Raw genomic sequence first — 19,259 nt, 5'->3', positions numbered from 1 at the left:
GAATCGACGTCGACTCGCAATTCGCCTCCACCTTCCCTCCTTCCCTCTCCCACCCTCCCACCCTCCCCCTCACCCTTTCTTTCTTTCTTTCTTTCTTTCTATGTACTTCTCCGGCTCAACCAAACCTCGTCAAATCATCAACCTCTCCTCCGGCTCCTCTACCCTCTCTGCTTCCACCCTGCTCGAACAGTCGGCTCGTCAACGAAGGGATCGAGATGATCAACGGAGGAAGGAGCTCTCGGCTCGTCTCTTGCAGCGTGTATATCGATCTCACTCGGTGAGGAGGAAGGTCAAGAAGGGATGGAGGGAGGATGTGGAACAGGGAAGGCTGGCGAGTGGGGTCGAGGCGGTGAGGAAGGTGGTGATGGGTTGGGAGGAAGGAGGACAGGTGCGGAGGGAGTGGTGGATGGTTGCTGAGGAGGGCAGTGAGTGGATTTCTGGGCCTCTGTAGACCACTAGGAGAGTCGAGCTGCTGAGCTGACGATTTTTTGCTCTCCTGCTGCTTTCATCGTCCTCCAGAACCTCCTTCGATCCTTCTTCCCCTTCACTCGACTCCCGAGCAACCCAGGTTCATCGTTCTCCTCAAGATGCTCGTCAAACGGATCCTCGTTCTGGCTTCTACTTTGTCGGCGTGAGTATACGTTCCCTCTCCTTGGATGCTCCGCTTTTCAAGCTGACCGAATCGCTACTCTCGCTGGCCTGCCAGATCTCGCGACGTGACCCTTCAGCTCAACGTCCTCCTTCTCATCCTCTCGCCTTCGTCCTACCCTTCCCTCATGGCCGAGGAGGACTACACCAACCTCACAAGGGATCTGGTTGAATACGCGTGCAGTCATGGAGGGATCAGTTTGCTTTCCATAGCGATTAGTAATATCGTGAGTACTCCTTTCGTTGAGCTTCGTTCGGGAAAAGGTTGAGCTCGCTCGCACCTTCCTTCCTTCGTGCTTACCGAGCTCACCCGTTTCCTCTTCTCCGCCTCTTTGTTCCTTCTCTAGTCTCCAACCGATCGAAAGCATCCCAACCTCCCTCTCCTCACTTCCTCCTTAGCCCTCCTCCTCTCAACACCCTCATCTTCACCTTCTTCCTCCAACGACCGCCTAGCCTCCACTCTCGTCCACCTCCTCACCATCCCTCTCCTCCCCAATCGACTCCCCATCCCTTCCCTCACCACCCTCGTCAAGGCCCTACCTCTCATCGACATCGTCACCTTCGCCGTCACTCCAGAAGGAAAATCCCTCTGGTCCTCTTGGGGAAGAGAGAACCGACTCGACGCGTTGGGCAACCTCGCTGCCTTCGGAGTCGCTAGGATCAGCTCAAAGGGAGTGAAGTCGGATGTGAAGGAAGCTTGGTCGAGCTTGCTGAAGGATTTGCTGGGTGGACTGGTGCAGCCGATAGAGGTGGAGTCAGGTGGAGGAGGGTTGGCTGGATCGTCGAGGATGGGGAGGGAGGACGACGAGTCGGACGAGGACGAGGACCCTTCGTCGTCTTCTCCGAGGAAGAAGCAACGAACTTCAGACAGTCGTCGACCACCACCTCTTATCTCAACCAAACTTCGCTCCCATCTCAATCTCCTCGTCTCCCCAGCTCATCTCAACGCTCTCCTCGCCTCGCCCTCTCCGACACCTTCTTCCCTCGCTTTCGTTCTTGCGATCATCGGAGCTTGGCCGACGAAGAGGGATGCGGTTCTTTCCGAGGTTGGATCGAAGAGGGGACTGGTGAAGGATCTGTTTAGGAGTGAGGTGAGGGGTGGGAAGGTGATGAGGAAGGTGTTGGATGGGAGTAAAGGAGCGAGGTCGGTTTTGGACGCGCTGGCGGGTGAGTCTCTCGTCCCCTCTTTCCTGTTTTCCTTCCTTCCCTTTCTTCTCGTCTCTCTCTAGCTGACCCTTCGATCCCACGCTGCGTCTCAGACCCCACCTTCCACTCCTCCTGGACCTCCTTCCTTCTCCTCACCCTCCTTCACACCCATCTCCTCCACTCCCTCGGAGACGACGAGTTCTTCTCGCCCATCAGCAATCCTCTCTCCCTAGACGAAACCGTCTCCCTCTCAGCCATCTACAGAAACATTGCCTTCGCACTCTACTGGAACCCTATGCCGGACGGCAAGCTCTCGTGGGGGTGGAACGCGGAGGAAGTGAGGACGGTGTGTGAGCGGGCGATGGCGTCGGTGTACGAGAGGGATCAGAGGCAGCCGTTCACGCCCGAGGGACATTGGTTGATGACGGAACAGTTCGATGTGGGGTCGTTTGTGGAGGCTGCTATGTGAGTAGTGCGAGAGTCTCGAAACGAGGAAGAAGGAGGACGCGCCGAAGCTGACTCGTTGCGGTTTGGGTCTTCGTGTGGATCAGCTCGGAGGAACACGAAATCGACGCTGTGAACGAGGACGACGATCAGATGGATGTGGACGAGGAGGGAGTGCCGATTCCGTCGATTCCGAGACCCAAGAAGACGCTTTCGAGGAGACATTTGGCGTACCTTTCTCCGAGGTTGGGAGTGCTCAACAACATCCCTCAGACGGTGAGTAGCTCGTCCTTCCGTCTCTCTTCTGGGTTGAGGAGATGCTGACTCTGCTTGGGTCGTTTTCCAGGTACCCTTCGAGCTTCGGGTCGAGATTTTCCGAGCGTTCATTTCGTGAGTCTTCGATCAGTCCTCGTCTTCGTCGAGCTTCGCCTGACGAGCTTGGTTTCTCCAGCAACGACCGCCGTCGCCTGGGAATCGATCGATACGCTCGCAACGGACCTCGCTACCACACGACGATTCGTCGAGGGAAAGTCGCCGAAGACAGGTTCGTTTTCTCTCTCTGCCTTCCCTCCCTCCCTTCTTCTCTTCTTCCCTGCTTACCCTCCTCCTCCTTCGTCCTCAGTTACGCCCACCTCAACGCCATCGGAGCCGGTCTCAAGAACATCATCCAGATCACCTTCAAGGACACGTTCGGTCAGGACGAAGCTGGAATCGACGGAGGAGGAGTGTTCAAGGAACTGCTCACCGAACTGAGCACGGAGGTCTTCAACACCGATCGAGGACTCTGGCAGGCGACCAAGCAGCAGGAGCTCTACCCTAGTCCGACGAGCTACGCGGCGGAGAGTCATCAGTTGGATTGGTATCAGTTTATTGGTGAGTCTCTTCGGCGGGACGAGCAGAGGGAGGGAAGGAGAGCTGAACTGACGAACGCGTCTCTTTCTTTGCGCTGGGGTTTCGATAGGACGAGTGCTCGGAAAGGCTCTGTACGAAGGGATCTTGGTGGATGTGGCGTTCGCGGGGTTCTTTTTGAGCAAGTGGTTGGGAAGACACTCTTACTTTGACGACTTGAAGTCGTTGGACGAGGAGCTTTATCGAGGTTCGTTCTCTTCTTCCTCCTTCTTCTTCTCTCCTTCCTCGCTGACTTCCTCTTCTCGCCTTCCCTCCCCCGATTTCTGCAGGTCTGATCCAGCTGAAGCAGTACGAAGGAGACCTCGACGATCTCGCTTTGACTTTCACCGTCGACGTCCAAGGTGAGTTTAGACCCCCGTCTCTCCGTCCTCGAAGACTCGTCGCTGAACTCTGCCGCTCTTTTTTTTTTTTTTTTTTTGGATGCTTCTAGAGTTCGGAGTCACCTCAACCGTCGAACTCGTCCCTGGAGGAGCTCAGATTCCCGTGACGAAGGGGAACAGGCTGCACTACATCGATTTGGTGTCGAGTTTCAAGCTCAACTCCCAGATCAAGAGGCAGACGGAGGCTTTCTTTGGTGAGTGGAAGGCCCAGCTTCGTCGCCTCGTATGAAGGATCGTACTGACGCGTCTCTCGTCCCTTGTTCGTCTCAGTCGGCCTGTTCGTCTCCCTCCTCTTCATCGTCCACCTGCAAAAGTCCTTGCTGATCTTTGTTTCCTCTCGTGTCCCTTCGATCGCAGTGCCGATATCATCGACCCACGCTGGATACGGATGTTCGATCCTCGAGAGCTTCAGACCCTCGTTGGAGGGCTCGATACCGAGGTAGGTTTTCGGCGAGACGCGTCTCGGCCTTCGCCGCTTCGAGATCGAACGCTCATCTCTTCTCTGGTTCTTCGTTCCTCCTCAGATCGACATCTCGGACCTCAGATCCAACACCGTCGTCCACGGACTCAGCGAGGTTACCGAACGAGCTTTCTGGACGGTCGTGAAAGGGTTCGATCCGGAGCAGAGGAGGAAACTCGTTCGTCCTTCCTTTCTCCTGTCCCATCTTTGTATTCCTGACTTACTTTCTTCTCTTCGATACCGAACAGATCAAATTCGTCACCTCAAGTCCTCGACCGCCAATGTGAGTTTTCCGCCTCTTTTCCTCTCCGTCTTCGTCCACCTCTCGTTCGACGCGTCGCTGACCTTCTCTCTCCCGTCACGCTCTTCCTTCCTTCCTTCCTTCCTTCCTTCCTTCCTCAGGCTCGGCTTCAAAGAACTCTCCCCAAGCTTCTCCATCCGAGCAGGTCAACCCGATCCTACTCGACTCCCAACCTCAGCAACCTGCATCAACCTCCTCAAACTTCCTCCCTACTCGAACGCCGAAACTCTGAGAGAGAAACTCCTCCAGGCGATTTCGTCCGAGAGCGGATTCGACCTTAGTTAGACTTTCTTGCATGTGAGTCATACCTTCCTCGTCCTTTCGAGGCTCTATTGAGCGAGATCGGAGACGGTGCTGACCCTCGACTCTGGCCGCTGCTCTCCGTTCAGCTCGTTCCCCTCGCCATCCCCTTTCATCTCTCGCTTTTTTCTTATGACTTTGACGTTTTCTCTTCTTTCTAGATCTAGATGACCCTTCTCTACCTCGAATCCTCGCCTTTTTCGAATATCTTTCCTCGAGTTACGGACTCAAAAAGCGAAACGAGAAGAAGAGAGCGGAGCTGCTCGTCTTCCTTCCTTGAACACCCATCTCCCTCCCTCCCTCTTCCTCCATATGCAGTCCCTCAAATCCTTCGTCGGCGCCGTCGGTCTCGAAGACGCTGCTTCTCACGAACTCGATCGTCTTCGATGGTCATTCAAGGAGAAGGAGTTTGAACTTGAACGAAAAGGGTGGGAGAACGAGAGGAGGGTTTGGGAGATGGAAAGGAAACGGTGGGAGAGGGAGAGGGAAGCGTTGCTGGAAGCTCTCGAGAGGGAGAAGAGGGATAGAGAAATGAGAGAAGCTGCTGAGGGTGTGAAGGAGGAGAGGTTGGCTGAGGTAGGGGTGTACTGGCTGGCGGATGATGGAGGTGAGCTTGGTCGGTTGAGCTCGAGCCTTCTCCTTCACCCTTTGCTGATTTGTTGGTGTTCTCTTCTTCAGCTCGAGATGGATCGGGATTGCTGAGTAGGATCGAGAACGTCGAGCTCGTCGGTCAGATCAGGGAGATGGCTCTGGGGTATGGGAACCTCCGAGTTTTGAGAGCCTACTCGTCGGCGACGGCATCAGGTTCGTCCTCTTCCTTCTCTCTCCTTCCTTCCTTCCTTTGAGCTCGAGCTAAGTGATTGGCCTCCTTTTGAGATACAGGATTCTTCCCTCCCTCTCATCTCGAAGCCCTTGCTAGGTTGGACGCTTTGGGAGTCGAGTTGAGGTCTTGCCTCGGGAGAGAGGGGACGAGGTGAGCCTTTTCGAGGAGAGTGGCTCTGCGAGCTAGGGCTGACTCTCTTTGTTTCTTCTTCGAGCAGCTCCGTCGTTCGTGAGTAGATCTTCAAACACTTATTGAGGAGCGCTGTGGCTGATCTCTCGTCGCTTCCCGTTCTCAACTCTCAGATCAAGTCGTCCTCGACGCGATGCTCTTCGCCACTTCGTCCTCGAACGCTCAAACCACCGTCTTCCTCATGTGAGCTGATTGTCTCCCTCTCGTTTCTTCAGTACCTGTCTGACTCCCGTTGGTTTCAACAGAACCGACAACGAGGAATTCGTGTACCTCGCAGCAAAGCTCAGGATGATGTGAGTCGAACGAAGCGACGCGACTCTTCTTCTCTTTCTCCCCCTGACCCTTCACCGTTCTTCTTATTGTCCCCAGGGGCTGCAACGTCATCTTCATCTGTCGATCCATGGACGAGAGCAAGCGATCCCTTCGAGATGTCGCCTCTGGCGTCTACGAACTCGATTCCCTCGGCGTTCCTCTCGATTCTTCATCGTCTTCACCTGTCGTCGACTCGACTCCTCCGCCACTCTCTAACAGGACCCAACCCTCCTCCTCAAACTCGAGTCAAGACCTCTACGTGGATGCAGCTCAACAGGAGGTAGCTCAAACGAAGGAGGAGACGATGCGAAGCAGGACTCCAACCCTCGACGTGGACGCGTCTGGAATCGGTTCGAGCGTCGTCTCAAGGGAAGAGGACAGATCCGTCCTCGTCAAGGAAGTCGTCGAGACGTCCACTGGTCTGGATCGCTCAACGAACCCAGATTGGGAGGTCGCCTCTCCTCCTCGACCACCCAAGTCGACGTTCGATGGAGAGGGCTGGGGAGTCGAAGCTCCTTCAGGTCATCCAGCACCCAAGTCGACTCCGATCGCCACTTCCTGGCCTCCACCCTCGCATTCGACCGCATCCACGTCCTCGAGAACCTCCCAATCCCATCTTTCAACGAGTCCAACAACGACCTGGGCCTCCGTCGCAGGAGCTCCTCCTTCAGCCGTTCATCCCCCTCCTCCAACTTCCGTCCTTCAACACTTCCCCGAATCTCACGCCAGACCACCTACCTACATCCATGCTCCCTCTTCATCATCAGTCCATCCCTCCGGGAACCAATCGGCTTCTTTGGTCACTCCTAAACATCTCTCGGATCTCAACCCCGTCAACTTCACTCCCCTCCTCCAAACGATCGCGTCCTTCCGCCCAAAACACAAGCGACCCTTCCGATCCGCCGCTGCTGCTGCTCTCCTCAGTGATCGTCGGAACTTCTATCGAGAAGAGGGGGTCAAGAACTGGAAGGAGTACACAGAAGCGGCGGGAAGCGAAGGCCTTGTGGAGCTGGGGGGGAGCACTGTTCCTGGACAGGAGTGGATAGCGTTGACGAAGAAGGGATTGGATCGCATCTCGGAGTCTGCGGCTTCAAGCAGTTGGAGGAATTATCGAGCTTGATGAGCAGTGTAGGGCTTCGTTGTCTCGAGTTTAGCCTCAAACCGGTTCGTACCTACCCAGTTTTTACCGACCAACGTCCGTAAGATTCCTTTTCAGTCTTATTTGATCAGTACCGACCTTACACTCTCGTCCTTGTTCAGTTGTCGTCGCGTCGAAGTTGGTCGTTTCCGCGGATGGGATTGCCTTCACGCTTGCTCCCTCTTCTGTCTTCATGACCCTATAAACGACGTTGCGTCTTTCTTCGTTATAAATACAATCTGCGGAGCTTGAGATCAGTAACTAAAAAGATGCTGTTGAAGCTTTTCAGGAAGAGCCAAGAGGAACACGGCGCGACGGGCTTTTGCTCGAGACGGAAAAGAGTTTGAGCAAGAAGATCATCGGGAGAGGGTTCGTTTCAGTCGTAAAGCAGTACCACGTCAAAAACTACTAGTCTAGAACCCAGCCTCCTTAGCAGCATCTGCCCAGAACCCTCCCATCATGCCCTCCAAATCCTCCGCCGACGAGATCGTCACACTCCTCCTCTCCCTCTTCGCCGCCCTCTCCCTCAGTTCCTTCTTCGATGGCTTGCTAGGCGAGACAGGTTTCTTGGGGATGACCGAGTCCTTGGATCGTTTGGAGGTCGACGCGATGATGAGTCGAGCGACGAAGTTGGGAGGAGAGGATCGGTTGATGGAGTTGATGGAGGAAGAGGATCCGAGGACGATGAAGGGAGAGGACGAGAAGGGGTAGGAGGAGAGAGGAGAGTTGGTTGAGGAGGAAGAGAACATGTTTTGTTGTTTGAGTTGGGTAGGGGAGGTGGGTTGGTTTGATTGAGGAGGAGGTTGGTGTTTGAGAAGTTGGGTTGGGTTTGTTTTGGTTTGGAAGTGAGAAATTGGGACTGATGTGGTTGATGAGAGACTCCTTCAGCCTCAATACATAGCACCTTTGTACCCTTCCCCCCATGTCAGTTCCTCTTCCATCCCAGAGCGAAGGAGGAGAGGAAGCGAGACGTGAAGTCGAAGCTCAGAGGTCGACGCGTCGAGCTTCCCTTTGATGGAGGGGAGACGAAACGAGGTTACCGTCTCCTTGCCTTCGCTGACTATCTCTTGCAGCTCATCACATCCACCTGCACTCATTGCAGGGACTTTTTCGTTCCACGAAGGAAAGAGAAAGACAGCGTCTGGGACAACGGTCGTCCGACGACTCAAGTCTCAGAAGAGAAGACGCGACGGATGCTTTCTCATCCCCAGTGAACTCGGCCCAGCCTCGCACTTGAGTTAAACGTCACTTGTTCTAGTACCGTGGCTCCTTCGAGCACTTCGTTGTACGAGAAGAGAAACCGTCGAGGAAGAAGAGAGATCGTCCCGTACGCGACGCGACGCCGGTCTCGACTCTTCCTTGACTTGACTTTTCCTTCAGAAGGGAAGCCTTTGATTCATCGATCAGATTAGAATTGCATTCGTTCTCACCGCCTCTTCTCGTTCCAGCAGCAAGAAGGATGCGACGCAGAAACTCAAAGGGAGCGACGATTTTAATTTTTACATCATAACAGTACACACGGAACTAGTGTCATCAAAGCTTCCTTGGTTTAGTGGTATAACGCGACACTAGTAATGTTGAGGTCAGTCGTTCGATCCGGCTAGGAAGCTACTTCTTTTGCCTTTGTGGCCTCTGATTCACAACGAGCAGGGCCGCGGGAAAACTCTTTTTTTGGCTTCTTCTCAAGAGGGAAAAAAGATCTGCGAGCGTTTCCCCGAGTCGACTCCTTCCCGTCGTCCACTGTCCTTCCCTCGCCGTCCAGACCTTCCGCTCTTCCTCTTCGTCCTTGCTCACTCGATGAAAGAAGAGAAGAGCACGCATGAGCATTGAAACCAAGAGGGGATGGGGTATCTAAGATAAAGCAAGAACAAAACCAAGAAGCCACAAGAACGAAAGAACGAAAGAGAGAAAGAGAGAAACCATGAAACCGAAACCAAACGCGTAGTCGTGAAAGAAAGGGAAACAAATCGAGGAGAACCGGAACCGAAACCATCCCTCACATAACCGCACACCCCCTCTCCCCATCCCGACCTCCTCTCGCACGTCTCGTCCACTCCTCCCGCCCACTCCCTGCACCTCCTCCTCTCGGACGAGCACCGACGGCGACGTGAGCGGTTGCGTCGAAGGCTTCTCCTACGCCTCGGTTATGCTTTGCAGAGCATTCTGTAAACAATCGAGATGAGAAAGAGGAGTCAGTTGGAGGAGAAAGAGGAGAGAAGAAAGAGGAAGGAAGGAGGAGAGCGACGCGTCGAGTTCTCGGACGTCGGCTTGTGAAGGCAGGGAGGGAAAGGACGTAGGAAGGAAGGGAAGCGAAGACGAGAGCAACAAGTGTACTAACCCAGATACCGACTTGCTCTTATCCTCTTTGCCACTTCCAGACCTTCCTCGTACGTGACGTGGGGCGGAGCGTTCGGTTTCCGTGGTTCGTTACGAAGGTCGCATTTCAGGGCTTGAGGAAGTGAAGATGAAGCAGGAGATAGAAAAAATAGAAGAGGAAGTCAGCAGGGGTGTGAGGTGGTCGAAGATTAACGAGGGAGAGGGGAAAGGAGGTCGAGTTGGTCGAGCGGGAGACGAAGAGAAGGAGGACTCACCAACTAGGACAATCTTCACTCCTGGGCAATGCTCTGTTCAAAGGAAAAGGTGTGGAAGCATAAGATGAAATCAGCGTTCAGCCTCGAGCGTGAAGGAAGGCTAAAGGAGGGAAGGTCGAGCGAAGGGGGAAGAGGTCGACGTCTCGTTTCGAAGCGAGGGAAAGCAAGACTCACCCATCACTTCCGGTAACCACTTTGACTCAACGTTCTCCAGGCTCACAGGAGAGTCTATCTATATCACCAGAGACCAAATGCAAGCCAGTTTGGAAGGCGAAAATCAGCTCTCATCGACCGAACGCGTCCAGCTCGAGCTCAACAACAACAGTTCGAGCTCAACGAAGGTCATAGACTCACCGAGTAGCAGACCATGATGATGTGAGTATCGGCGTACGACAGAGACCGTAGACGATCAAACTCCTCCTGACCAGCGGTGTCCCAAAGCGAGAGCTCGATCTGTAGAGTACAGAAAAGAAAGAGAGCGGGGTGGTGAGCTCGGTTGCTCCTTCCTTCGTCTTCTTCTCTTCCCCACTGTTCGACCTCTGGAACCCTTCAAGCCCACCAACCTCTGACCCCAGAACATAGCGCCTCTATCCAGCTACCGAGAGTCGCTCTCACGACCCAGGATACCCACGAGCTTCGAACGAGAACGAATGAAGGAGAGGGGGAGGAGGGATGGACTCACGAGCTGACCGTTGACTCTCACGTCGCTCACATAGTTCTCGAAGACCGTTGGCTCGTACTCGCTAGGAAAGTAGCCTCTACAGAACACGTTGAGAAGGGACGTCTTTCCACAGGCACCTTTGAAACCCGAGGAATAGAAAGAGGTGAGTCGGAGGGAGGAGTGAGGGAGAGGGGCTGAACGTCGGACGAACCTGGATTAGAACAAAGTCGTAGAGTCAGCCCGGGTTCAAAAGGAGAGGTACAGAGGATAAATAAGATGACCAACCATCTCCTAGTACTACCAGCTTGCGCTGTAACTAGACGCAACGAGACCGAAGGGGAGAAAGGTCAGCTTGAGCGTCCGAGCTCGTGTTCTTTGGAGGGCCGGACTGACTGGTTTCGATCCCCGTTGATTCGGATTTGAGGAGGAAGAGGTGAAGCAGTTCATCGCCACCAGCTGAGGGAGCGAGAGTCGAGAGAAAGGAAGGAATAGAAAAACGGTGGGATGGAGGGTGGGGGCAAGACGGCCTCGCTCCTCCTTTAACTCCCTTCGTTTCGAGCTTGACTCGTCCTCCTTCGCTCGCAACGACCATCCTCCCTTTCTTTCAACCATGGCTCGAAGCACAAAAAAGTCCAGGTGAGCATGCTTTCCATCCTCCTCCGATTCGTCTATCGACGCTGACCTTGTCCTTTGCTCGATTATCGCAGGACTCTGATCGTCAAGCTCTTCTCGTCCGCTTTGACGGGGACCTTCTTCGTCGCTTCAAGACCTAGGACGGCACCCAAACTCGCGATGATGAGGCACGATTCAAAGAGTGAGTACAGACATTTCAATTAGAGTCGTTTGGAAGGAGCAGAAGAGGTGGGAGCGATAGAGAGGGACCGAAGGAGGAAGGGAAGGAAGGCGAGGTCACCTTTCCTCTCCTTCCTTCTGAATCCCAAGAACCCCATCATCTCCTTTCCCTTCACCGTATCCCACACGTCTATACACCTACTCCCCCTACAACCTATTAACCTCCGCCCGAACCCTGTTTTTCTCCGATCCCTCAACCTCCGCTCGTTGATCCCCAAAAACGCAAGCTCACCTTCCTCGTCTTCCTTCTTCTCCCTCCCCTTTCGACCTCACCTCCCTTCAGTCCAACGCCATGTCCTCTTCATAGAAGGAAAGAAATCGAAATAAACAACCTCCAACTCCATCCCTTTCAATCAACTCAACCACCACTCACAACCCTCAACCCACGGGAGTCGCCAGTCGAAGATCTCGTTCGCCAGATTCCCCTCTTTCCCCTCTCGGATCGTTTCTGTAGGATTAGTACGGAGCTGGCGGGTAGGAAGAGAGGAAACGTGGAAAGAGGGAGGATTGTATGCTGCTAGTCTGAACAGATTCGGGCGAGGGAAAGGCGAGAGATGGGAGAGGAGGACATGGGCTGAAGGAGAAGGGAAAGGAGAGGTAGGTGCGAGCTCGACCTCCTTTCTCCCTTCTTCTCGACATCGTAGATCTCGAGTCATCATCGAATCTTGGAACTTCAAGGAGGTTCCGTACGTGGCCATCTCGAGTCGATCGTCCGAGGCCAACAGGGCGAGGCTTGTCGAAGAGGCAGGCTCCCTCCCTCTCTCTCTCTCCCTCTCTCTCCCAGCCCAACACCTACCCAGATTCTTCAAAAGACTGGAAAGCACATCAAGATCGCCACCTCTACTTCCCACCCACCACCCTCTTTACCTCCTCCTTCTCCTCTTCCGTCGGCGCAGGAGGAGGAATGAACACGTTCGCCCTGTATTGCCTCAGTTCCCTGATGCTTGCGTTGATGTCGTCCAGAGCTCGATGGGTCGATCCCAAGGGTTTGAGGTTGTGTCGGTCAGCGGCGAGAGAGCGGGAGAGGGTGGCTGTGAGAGTGGAGAAAGGATGGGAAGAAGGACGGAGAGGGAGAGTTGAGAGGGATGGGAGGCAAAGAGGCAAAGAAGAGAGGGAAGTCAGATTGGGAAGTAGAGCGTATGACGATGAGATTGGGACGCACGATACCATCGATGGGTGAGTTCCTAACGGAGGGAGAAAGAGAGAAGGTCAGACGGGAGACGCGTCGAGAGAGAGAGAGAACAAAGGAAAGGCGGCGAGAAACGAGACGCACTTTTACTGAAGAAACATCGATGATCCGCTGTAAACGGAAATGAACAAGGATAAGAGAACGTTGCGTGTGAGTGATTGAGGGCGATTCCGGATGGGAAAGGCAAAGCGACGAGAAGAGAACGAACGTAGTGCAACCACTCAACGACCTCCCTCATCTCGATCTTCAGGAACCCGAGATCTGCGTGAACAGAGTTCCCTGCTAGCAGAGCAGCTCCCTACTGAATCAGAGCGTAGAAAAAGGTCAGAGTCTGCGATGGAGAGAGGATAGAGAGGAGAGCGACGCACCTTCTCTGGAACCCTTTCCTTGATGTACTTCAGCACCTCCCCCGTCACGAAATCGAGCGTGTAAGGCGAGTCGATACATTGTTGAGTGAGACCAGTCTGAATTGGGAAGCAGAAGCAGTGAGCGAGGGATTGGGGAAGGTCAGCTGAACGAGAAAAGCACGAGAGAGTCGAAGGAGGAAGTCGAGCTCACCTTCCCATGCTGCTCAACACACCAAGGACCCATCTGATCCAACACCGATTTGGGAGTCTTGATTACGTACTCGATACCCTCGTCTAGAGGGTTCAGGTCTCCGTCTGTAACGATCACGGCCATCTATGGAGCGAGAAGAAAAGGAGAGGGACGTGTTTTGGTGAGCTTCTTTCTGCCTCCCTCCCTTCGTTTTGAAGCTGGAACCCACCTCGATGATCCTATCCTTTCCCAACTCCAGACCCGTCATTTCACAGTCTACCCAAACGAGAGGTCCATCTTCCTTGTTCAAAACTCGAGAGGTTGCTGCTGTGGAAGTCATGGCTGAGGGACGAAAGAGAAGGAGGGGTGGAGTGGAGCGAGGAGGGGAGGCTGGGACGAAGGGGCGAAGGAGGGAGCAAGTTGAAGTTGGGAGGGATCGACGGATGAGAGGGAGAGATCGAACAACGCGAGAAGAAGGGACGGAAATCACGAAGGGCGACCGGTCGAGATGGTTGGAGGAGAAGAAGAGAAGGAGGAGCAGCCTGGGAAGGTGTCAGGTCAAACGAGATTTCAGTTTGATCACCTTCAACTCTCACGCCGCTTTCATTCGGAAAATTCTACTCTTACGTTCCCCTGGAGAATGAACCCGTTCGCTTCCTCATCAGCAGCTGGACCCTCTCGCCTACCTTCTACTAGGCAAGGAGGAGCACAAGCAGAGTGGCCGTCGCCGAGCTCAGCCCTCCTTTTCTTCCTCGATCCTCACTCGACTTCCAGAGAGAAGGAGAAACTTCAACTGGTCAGCATGAACTTCGGCGTCCCTTTTACGTACCTATAGATCGATGACTGACACTCGCTTCTCTCCCTTTCCAGCTCATCCCAAAAGAGTTCATCACCACCTCCTTGTCAAGCTCAACTCACATCCTCCTCGACCCTTCGCTCAACTTCAACGTTCTCGTCAGTGACTACCATCGAGCAGCAGGACGAACCGTCGTCTCCTTCACATGGGCCATGGTCTCCTGGTTCAAGGGTCTCTCGCAGCTGGAGGAGCCTTACTTTCTGAGGGCAGACGATCCGGCGGAGGAGGAGGGTCGGGAGATGGTCGTCGAGCACGCTGAGGAGCGAGTACCGAAGCCTGAGGTTGAGAATGCGGTACCTGTAGGGAAGGAGGAACGGTTGGCTAAGGCTGAAATCCTTCAGGATAGAGAAGAGTGAGTGGTACTTGTTTGGAAGAGACAGAACTTACGACCGTGAGCTGATCAACTTTTTGCTTTCCTCTCCTCTCCCCCCAAAGGCCTCCCGTTTCGCCAGCTGCTGCACCTCGGAGAGGATCCCCACCTCGAGAGTCTCAAGAGCCCCATCCATTCCCAGTCGACAAGGGAAAGCGGCGAGCAGGGAGGGAACCTTCGGTGGACGTTGACGAGGAGGCGATGTGAGTCGCGTCGATCTTCTCTCCGTCCTTTTCTCTCTCGTTTCAGATCGGTACTGAGTTCTACTTTACTCTGCGGTTTTCTAGGATTTCCCAGCATCTCGACAAGAAGCCACGTCCCTCCCCACCAAGCTCTCCCTCAGTTTCTTCCTCCTCCCGACCCACTTCTAGGCGGAAATCGTCTCGTCCGTCTGCTATGTCTTCGCGACAACCCGACTCCGAAGACGAGGACGAAGCGCTCGGGGACGATGAAAAGGAAGAGGACGAGCTCTTAGATGACGTTGAGCTGGGAGAGGAGGAGCCGCTTGGGGAGGAAAGGAGTTGGATCAACGGAAGCATGGCTGAGGCTCGAGCTCTTCTCGTTGACGATAGAGTCTTGTTCGTTCATCCTGATCCCCATTCTTCTTGCGTCTCTGGACTAAACACGATCTCGCTTTCCTCTATCTTTTCTTCAGCGACGTTGCTGGCGCATCGGCATTCAAGTTCAACCAGAAGAAGGTCAACAAGTTGGCCTGGACCAAGGAAGAAACCTTCCGAATCATTCACTTTACTGCCCGACTTCCAGAGGGAGGAAAGGAGGAACTTGTATGGCATGGAGTTCACGTTGCTGTGAGTCTTGGCCTCCTTCTCTTCGCTCGCCCTTCGCCGACGAACGCCTGAACCGTCGCGTCTCCTTCATTCGTTTCTCTCCAGCTACCCCATCGTTCGATGGCAGCTGTAGATCTCCGCTGGAGGAAACTGGGAGGTCATACCGGAACCTCAGCGTCCAAGAGCGTATTCCTGGATCTAGCCGTCAAGCGATATCGAGAACTCAATCCGACCCTCGTCCCCCTCGTCGACCCTTTCTGCTACGCTCCCTGGTCGGCCACTGAGGAAGGGATCGTCGACGAGATTCTGGCTCCGCGAAAGAAGAACATGGAAGTCGGGCCCTACGTCCAAAGAGTTGTTTGGAAGCTGGTTCGTCGCCTCAGCTCTGCTCAACTTTGCAACGACGCGTCGCTGAAACGAAAGGTTTTCTTCCCGTCTCTGCAGGAACACAAAAGAAACATGACGGATGCCTGGAGGTTCGTCGAGAAGAGGATCAAGGTTCTGTTCGATGAAACAACGGAGAGCAGAGCGGAGGCGAAGAAGGGGAAGGCGTGACGAGGGGGATCTAGATGTTCGTTCTCGTTTCTCAATCGTCCGAGCAAACTTAAGGAACGAGGATTCCTTACAATGCCCAGGCTTTGCGCTCAGGTCTTCCTCGAGTTCAGAATCAGATCCTCAATCCTCATCAACCTCAGACGAAGAACGCGTTCTGGATTCGACGCGTCCTCTCCCTTCCGCAAGGAAGTCCCAGTAGCACGTAGGCACATTGGATCGTATCGTACAAGAACATAGCTAATCATCGTCACTATCGTCGTCTTCTCATCGTTAAATAACGTATCGGAAAGAAGAGTGCTGGTCTCCCAACTCCTTCCTCGCTTGCTCGTCGCTTCGGAACACCCTCTGGCCGTTCGAGTTGAAGACCTTCTCGTTGGTGACGAACTCGGCGTCGACGGAAGGATCAATGATCTCGTTGCGCTGGAGGGGATAGGGGAGGGAAGCGGAAGGAAGCAGAACTGGTCAGTTCTGCGAAGGAGGAGAGAGAAGTGGGAAAGAGCTGGAGAGGAAGAGGACACACCTCTCCTCGATCTCGTCGAGCGTTCTCTCTCTTGAGGAGAATCATGTAAAGAAGGGATCCTACGAGAGAGCAAAGAAAAGGGAGAGGTCGAGTCAGCAAAAGGGAGATGGACGAGGAGAAAGAACGCGTCGAGACTATCGACGCGTCCGTGCGCTAAACTCACCCAAGAATCCGATGGCGATGTAGGCGAGAACGAGGCCGTGTCCCATGATGTAACGAGGCTTGTCCTTGGCTCGGTAGACGTTGCTAGAGACGGCTCCCTGTGAGATTAGAGGGGGAAGAGACGACGAGACGCGGATGAGTTTCAGTTGTCGAAGGGGAGAAGAGGGAGGGAAGGTACAAACGTTCAAGTTTCCGAAACCTATCACCATCCCAAGAGTTAAGGATCTCTTGTAAGCACCTTCGGTCTGAGGGAAGGGAAGGAAGAACGTTTGATCGTCAGTAATCGAACAAGCGACGAAGAGGCAGCCGAACGAGGAAGACTCACGTTGTTCGAGACCCAGGCGATCGTGTTAGGAATGAGAGGGTAGATACCGGAGGCGGCGAGGAAGACGGCGAAGTAACTGAGTGCAGGGATCTGTGAGATTGTGAAGACGGGTCAGATCGAGACTCGATCTCGAAGACTCCAACGAACAAGGGATGGAGCGCTCACAGTCGAGACCATCAGGATAGTGTAGCCAACAAGACCAACTGCCATGAAGATGAGGTTGTATTTTCCACGGTTTCGAGTTCGGTCGGCCCACTGGGGTTGGGAGAAGACGGAGTGAGAAAGGACGCGACGAGGTCAGCTCGGGTCTCCTCTGTCGGCACTGCTCGAAGGAATGGGAGTCGTGAAAGGTGCTCGAGTCGACTCACGAATCCCAGCCCAACGGTAACAATACAAGCAAACGTGTAGATGGGAACTGTAGCAAGAAAGCACGGAGAAGGAGACGGCGACGAGAGCTGTCAGTTCTTGAACGCCATCCCCTTCGATGGGCGACGTGAACAGCTATCACTCACCAGAGAGCAAGTTGGCCTTAACAGCGGTGAATCCGAGGGAGTTGATGATGGAAGGAGTGAAAAGAGAGAAGGCGTCTGGAAGGGAGAAGGGAAGAGGAGAAAAAAAACGCGGTCAGCCTCGTTCCTCTTCCTTCTTTGATCGCAGACTGAGAGATGAAAGATGCTCACAGAGAGGTCCAACACTTCCTGCGTAGATAACCATACCGATGTACGTCTTCCAGTCCCTCAAAGAATCCATGATAGGACCCCAGCTGAACTTCTCGCTCGTCGTGTCGTCTCCCGAGCTCTCCTTCAGACGAGCAATAACGAAGGCCCCTGGGAAACGAGAGGGAGGGTCAGCTCGACGCAGCGAAGACGAAAATAGGAGACGCTGGACTTACTCTCAGGCTCGGTCAAGAACTTGGCGGTATCAGGGAAATCTTGGATGAGCCAGGGAGAAACGCAGGCACAGCTGAGGAAGAGAAAGATGATGAGCATCCCAGTGGGGCGCACAAATGCAGATCCGACTCACACAACGGTGAGGATACCCTCCAATATCAAGATCCATCGCCATCCCTCGTATCCTCCAACACCGTCCATGTTCTGAATCGCAGCGGCGAGGAGTCCTCCGAAAGCACCTTGAAAGAAGATCGAACAGGAATCGACCGTCAATTCCAGTTGGCGGGGAGTGAAGTCGAAAGAAAGTATCGAAACTCACCACTGATGGTAGCAGCGGAGAAGAACAAGGCAGCTCTTTTCAAGAGAAGCGAAGGAAGGTGAGGAGACGGACCGAGTCAGTCGACGCGGTCGACGCGTCGAGGGCCTGATTCGATCGAGACGCACCTGAATCCGTATTCCTCTCGCTTGTAGTAGCAGCTGAGGTAGAAGGTGACACCGGGAAACAGTCCCGCCTCTGTCAAACCCAACAGAAGTCGAACTGCGAGGAGCTGATAGTAGTTGGTGACGATTCCTCTGGTATCAATGGAAGGAGAAGAAGGAATGATGATCAGCTCTCCGAAACTTTCTTCTTCTCCGCAGATCTAAAAGACTCACTGAGCAAGCATGCAGATACCCCAGAAGACTAAGCGTTTGAAGAAAGGGAGGAGAAGAGCGAGGATCGAGTCAGCCGCGCGTCGAGATTTCGCTTGGACGCGACGCCTCTGATTGGGACTCACACATGATACCACTGAACCGCTCAGCAGAGAGGGAAGGCAATCAGAGATGGGTCTCATCCAACGAGAAGGAAGCAACGGAAAAGGAGGAGGAGACTCACGACAACCAAAGCCTCGGGCTCAACTTCTTGAGCAAAACGTTGGAGGGCGGTTCGAAGAGCGAGTAGGTGAAGAAGAAGACCGTCAGGCAGATGAGGTACTGGTCATCAGAGAGACCGAGATCTCCTCGAAGACTGCAAAGAAGAGAAACCAAAAGAAGATGGTCAGCGAGAGTCGGGTCAGCGAGAGTCGAAACGAAACCTCCTCTCAGCCCGCGGAGAGAAAGAGCGACTCGCCCAAAAGTCGCTGCGTTTCCGATTGCAGTCCTATCGAGAAAGGATAGCAAGTACAAGACAGACAACCAAGGGATCAAGGTCCAATCGATCTTGCGAAGAAGCTGGAGAGAGAGCGGGTTCAGCCGGAGGGAAGAGAGAGCGAGAACGACGACAGGAGCTCACCTTCGCTTCATCGATCTCGTAGTTGAAAGCGATGTCCTGAGGGTTGATAGATTCGACTTGTTCGATCTCGGTCTTGTCTCCCTTCTCCATCTTGATGAAGTGATTAAATTGGGTGGGGGGCGGTTGGGCTTGGACGGGAGGGATCGGTGAGTTGGGAAGGTTTGGGGAGATTTGGTTGAGAGTTGAGGACGTCGAAGAGGCTGGCGGAGGGAGGAGGAAGGCTGAAGTTGAGAAAGGACTTGATTCTGAGAGAAGAGCAAGATGTGGTTGGAGGTCAGGAAAGCGAAAATCGAAAAGCTGCCGATCTATTACGGCGACGAGAGAGCTAGCAGAGGGAACTGGGTCAACGAAATAGGGCCGGCGCGAGCTGTTCCGTCTCGGTTGGTCTGCCTTCCTTCTGTTTTAGGACGATCAGGCTTGTCGAGGGCGCTAAATCAAGGCCTGAACGTGTAGATCGCTCTTGGCCGGACTGGACCGGGTGAAGAAAGGTTGTCGGAAGAGGAAGGTGTGACGAGGAAAGGAGATTGTCGGTCGCTTCTCTCTGTCTCCCCTCTGCGAATCCATCGTTAAGAGCGCCAAAAAAGTGTAAACGAAAGAAGAACCGAGAAGGGTATATGTGAAAAGCAAAACTCGGTCCTGAAAT

At 54.0% G+C, this 19,259-nt stretch overlaps 8 protein-coding genes and 1 non-coding gene across 9 annotated transcripts; 5 read left to right on the top strand and 4 right to left on the bottom strand.

Moving 5' to 3' along the window:
• Nucleotides 1–100: 100 nt before the first annotated feature.
• Nucleotides 101–4,573, top strand: HUL5 (ubiquitin-ubiquitin ligase HUL5; the record flags this gene model as incomplete). The annotated part of the gene is made up of 17 exons (XM_076642863.1): nt 101–425; nt 520–631; nt 707–875; nt 996–1,815; nt 1,908–2,259; nt 2,346–2,514; nt 2,585–2,628; nt 2,690–2,782; nt 2,861–3,111; nt 3,200–3,334; nt 3,417–3,488; nt 3,578–3,721; nt 3,798–3,804; nt 3,885–3,966; nt 4,052–4,165; nt 4,236–4,270; nt 4,390–4,573. 17 exons carry the CDS (start codon nt 101–103, stop codon nt 4,571–4,573), a joined length of 3,108 nt encoding a protein of 1,035 aa, XP_076500967.1.
• A 327-nt stretch (nt 4,574–4,900) lies between these two features.
• On the top strand, nt 4,901–7,032 carry BDY24DRAFT_437326 (NYN domain-containing protein; the record flags this gene model as incomplete). Its single annotated transcript, XM_076644258.1, has 7 exons — nt 4,901–5,195; nt 5,267–5,392; nt 5,498–5,561; nt 5,629–5,639; nt 5,714–5,783; nt 5,846–5,893; nt 5,970–7,032. 7 exons carry the CDS (start codon nt 4,901–4,903, stop codon nt 7,030–7,032), a joined length of 1,677 nt encoding a protein of 558 aa, XP_076500966.1.
• Nucleotides 7,033–7,463: 431 nt separating this feature from the next.
• BDY24DRAFT_410939 (uncharacterized protein) lies at nt 7,464–7,799 on the bottom strand (the record flags this gene model as incomplete). The annotated part of the gene is made up of 1 exon (XM_076642862.1): nt 7,464–7,799. One exon carries the CDS (start codon nt 7,797–7,799, stop codon nt 7,464–7,466), a length of 336 nt encoding a protein of 111 aa, XP_076500965.1.
• A 789-nt stretch (nt 7,800–8,588) lies between these two features.
• On the top strand, nt 8,589–8,660 carry BDY24DRAFT_t6. The gene has a single exon. It is a non-coding gene; the product is annotated as a tRNA-Thr (tRNA).
• A 194-nt stretch (nt 8,661–8,854) lies between these two features.
• On the bottom strand, nt 8,855–10,813 carry BDY24DRAFT_372967 (Rho3 GTP binding protein). The gene is made up of 8 exons (XM_076638234.1): nt 10,696–10,813; nt 10,588–10,618; nt 10,324–10,439; nt 9,996–10,094; nt 9,816–9,873; nt 9,642–9,674; nt 9,389–9,499; nt 8,855–9,213 (listed from the first exon to the last, which is right to left on the bottom strand). The coding sequence occupies exons 1-8, from the start codon at nt 10,747–10,749 to the stop codon at nt 9,047–9,049; spliced, it is 669 nt and encodes a 222-aa protein (XP_076500964.1). The 5' UTR covers nt 10,750–10,813; the 3' UTR covers nt 8,855–9,046.
• A 99-nt stretch (nt 10,814–10,912) lies between these two features.
• Nucleotides 10,913–11,315, top strand: BDY24DRAFT_410937 (uncharacterized protein; the record flags this gene model as incomplete). Its single annotated transcript, XM_076642861.1, has 3 exons — nt 10,913–10,938; nt 11,010–11,116; nt 11,245–11,315. The coding sequence occupies 3 exons, from the start codon at nt 10,913–10,915 to the stop codon at nt 11,313–11,315; spliced, it is 204 nt and encodes a 67-aa protein (XP_076500963.1).
• A 679-nt stretch (nt 11,316–11,994) lies between these two features.
• On the bottom strand, nt 11,995–13,220 carry REX2 (Rex2p; the record flags this gene model as incomplete). Its single annotated transcript, XM_076637184.1, has 7 exons — nt 11,995–12,185; nt 12,317–12,338; nt 12,428–12,454; nt 12,552–12,641; nt 12,712–12,807; nt 12,902–13,024; nt 13,110–13,220. 7 exons carry the CDS (start codon nt 13,218–13,220, stop codon nt 11,995–11,997), a joined length of 660 nt encoding a protein of 219 aa, XP_076500962.1.
• A 247-nt stretch (nt 13,221–13,467) lies between these two features.
• Nucleotides 13,468–15,484, top strand: BDY24DRAFT_372960 (uncharacterized protein). The gene is made up of 7 exons (XM_076638233.1): nt 13,468–13,676; nt 13,751–14,088; nt 14,172–14,309; nt 14,394–14,684; nt 14,762–14,915; nt 15,000–15,263; nt 15,339–15,484. Exons 1-7 carry the CDS (start codon nt 13,521–13,523, stop codon nt 15,447–15,449), a joined length of 1,452 nt encoding a protein of 483 aa, XP_076500961.1. The 5' UTR covers nt 13,468–13,520; the 3' UTR covers nt 15,450–15,484.
• Nucleotides 15,485–15,683: 199 nt separating this feature from the next.
• On the bottom strand, nt 15,684–19,023 carry BDY24DRAFT_273 (MFS general substrate transporter). Its single transcript, XM_076636915.1, has 18 exons — nt 18,617–19,023; nt 18,455–18,555; nt 18,221–18,352; nt 18,123–18,133; nt 18,001–18,028; nt 17,791–17,919; nt 17,666–17,700; nt 17,480–17,585; nt 17,349–17,419; nt 17,137–17,283; nt 16,969–17,043; nt 16,825–16,871; nt 16,622–16,711; nt 16,457–16,546; nt 16,314–16,376; nt 16,133–16,229; nt 15,970–16,028; nt 15,684–15,869 (listed from the first exon to the last, which is right to left on the bottom strand). Exons 1-18 carry the CDS (start codon nt 18,704–18,706, stop codon nt 15,720–15,722), a joined length of 1,521 nt encoding a protein of 506 aa, XP_076500960.1. The 5' UTR covers nt 18,707–19,023; the 3' UTR covers nt 15,684–15,719.
• Nucleotides 19,024–19,259: the final 236 nt, after the last annotated feature.

Source organism: Mrakia frigida, assembly GCF_051309035.1.
Source record: "Mrakia frigida strain ATCC 22029 unplaced genomic scaffold BDY24scaffold_1, whole genome shotgun sequence".
In the NCBI taxonomy this organism is placed as follows: domain Eukaryota; kingdom Fungi; phylum Basidiomycota; class Tremellomycetes; order Cystofilobasidiales; family Mrakiaceae; genus Mrakia; species Mrakia frigida.
Note: the sequence above shows the minus strand (reverse complement) of the source record. Positions and strands in the feature narration are given on the sequence as shown.

Bases quoted from the DNA above. Each gene is read 5' to 3' on its own strand.
- BDY24DRAFT_372967 (XM_076638234.1), bottom strand. From the start codon at position 10,749: ATGAACTGCTTCACCTCTTCCTCCTCAAATCCGAATCAACGGGGATCG. The intron at 10,440-10,587 runs GTTGGTCATCTT...CGGGTTTCAAAG, and splicing joins GCTGGTAGTACTAGGAGATG to GTGCCTGTGGAAAGACGTCC. The intron at 10,095-10,323 runs GTGAGTCCATCC...TGTACTCTACAG, and splicing joins TGAGAGTCAACGGTCAGCTC to ATCGAGCTCTCGCTTTGGGA.
- BDY24DRAFT_372960 (XM_076638233.1), top strand. From the start codon at position 13,521: ATGAACCCGTTCGCTTCCTCATCAGCAGCTGGACCCTCTCGCCTACCT. The intron at 14,089-14,171 runs GTGAGTGGTACT...CTCCCCCCAAAG, and splicing joins ATCCTTCAGGATAGAGAAGA to GCCTCCCGTTTCGCCAGCTG. The intron at 14,685-14,761 runs GTTCGTTCATCC...TCTTTTCTTCAG, and splicing joins CTCGTTGACGATAGAGTCTT to CGACGTTGCTGGCGCATCGG.
- BDY24DRAFT_273 (XM_076636915.1), bottom strand. From the start codon at position 18,706: ATGGAGAAGGGAGACAAGACCGAGATCGAACAAGTCGAATCTATCAAC. The intron at 17,586-17,665 runs GTGAGTTTCGAT...TCTTCTTTCAAG, and splicing joins CTCCGCTGCTACCATCAGTG to GTGCTTTCGGAGGACTCCTC. The intron at 16,872-16,968 runs GTGAGTGATAGC...TTCTTGCTACAG, and splicing joins TAAGGCCAACTTGCTCTCTG to TTCCCATCTACACGTTTGCT.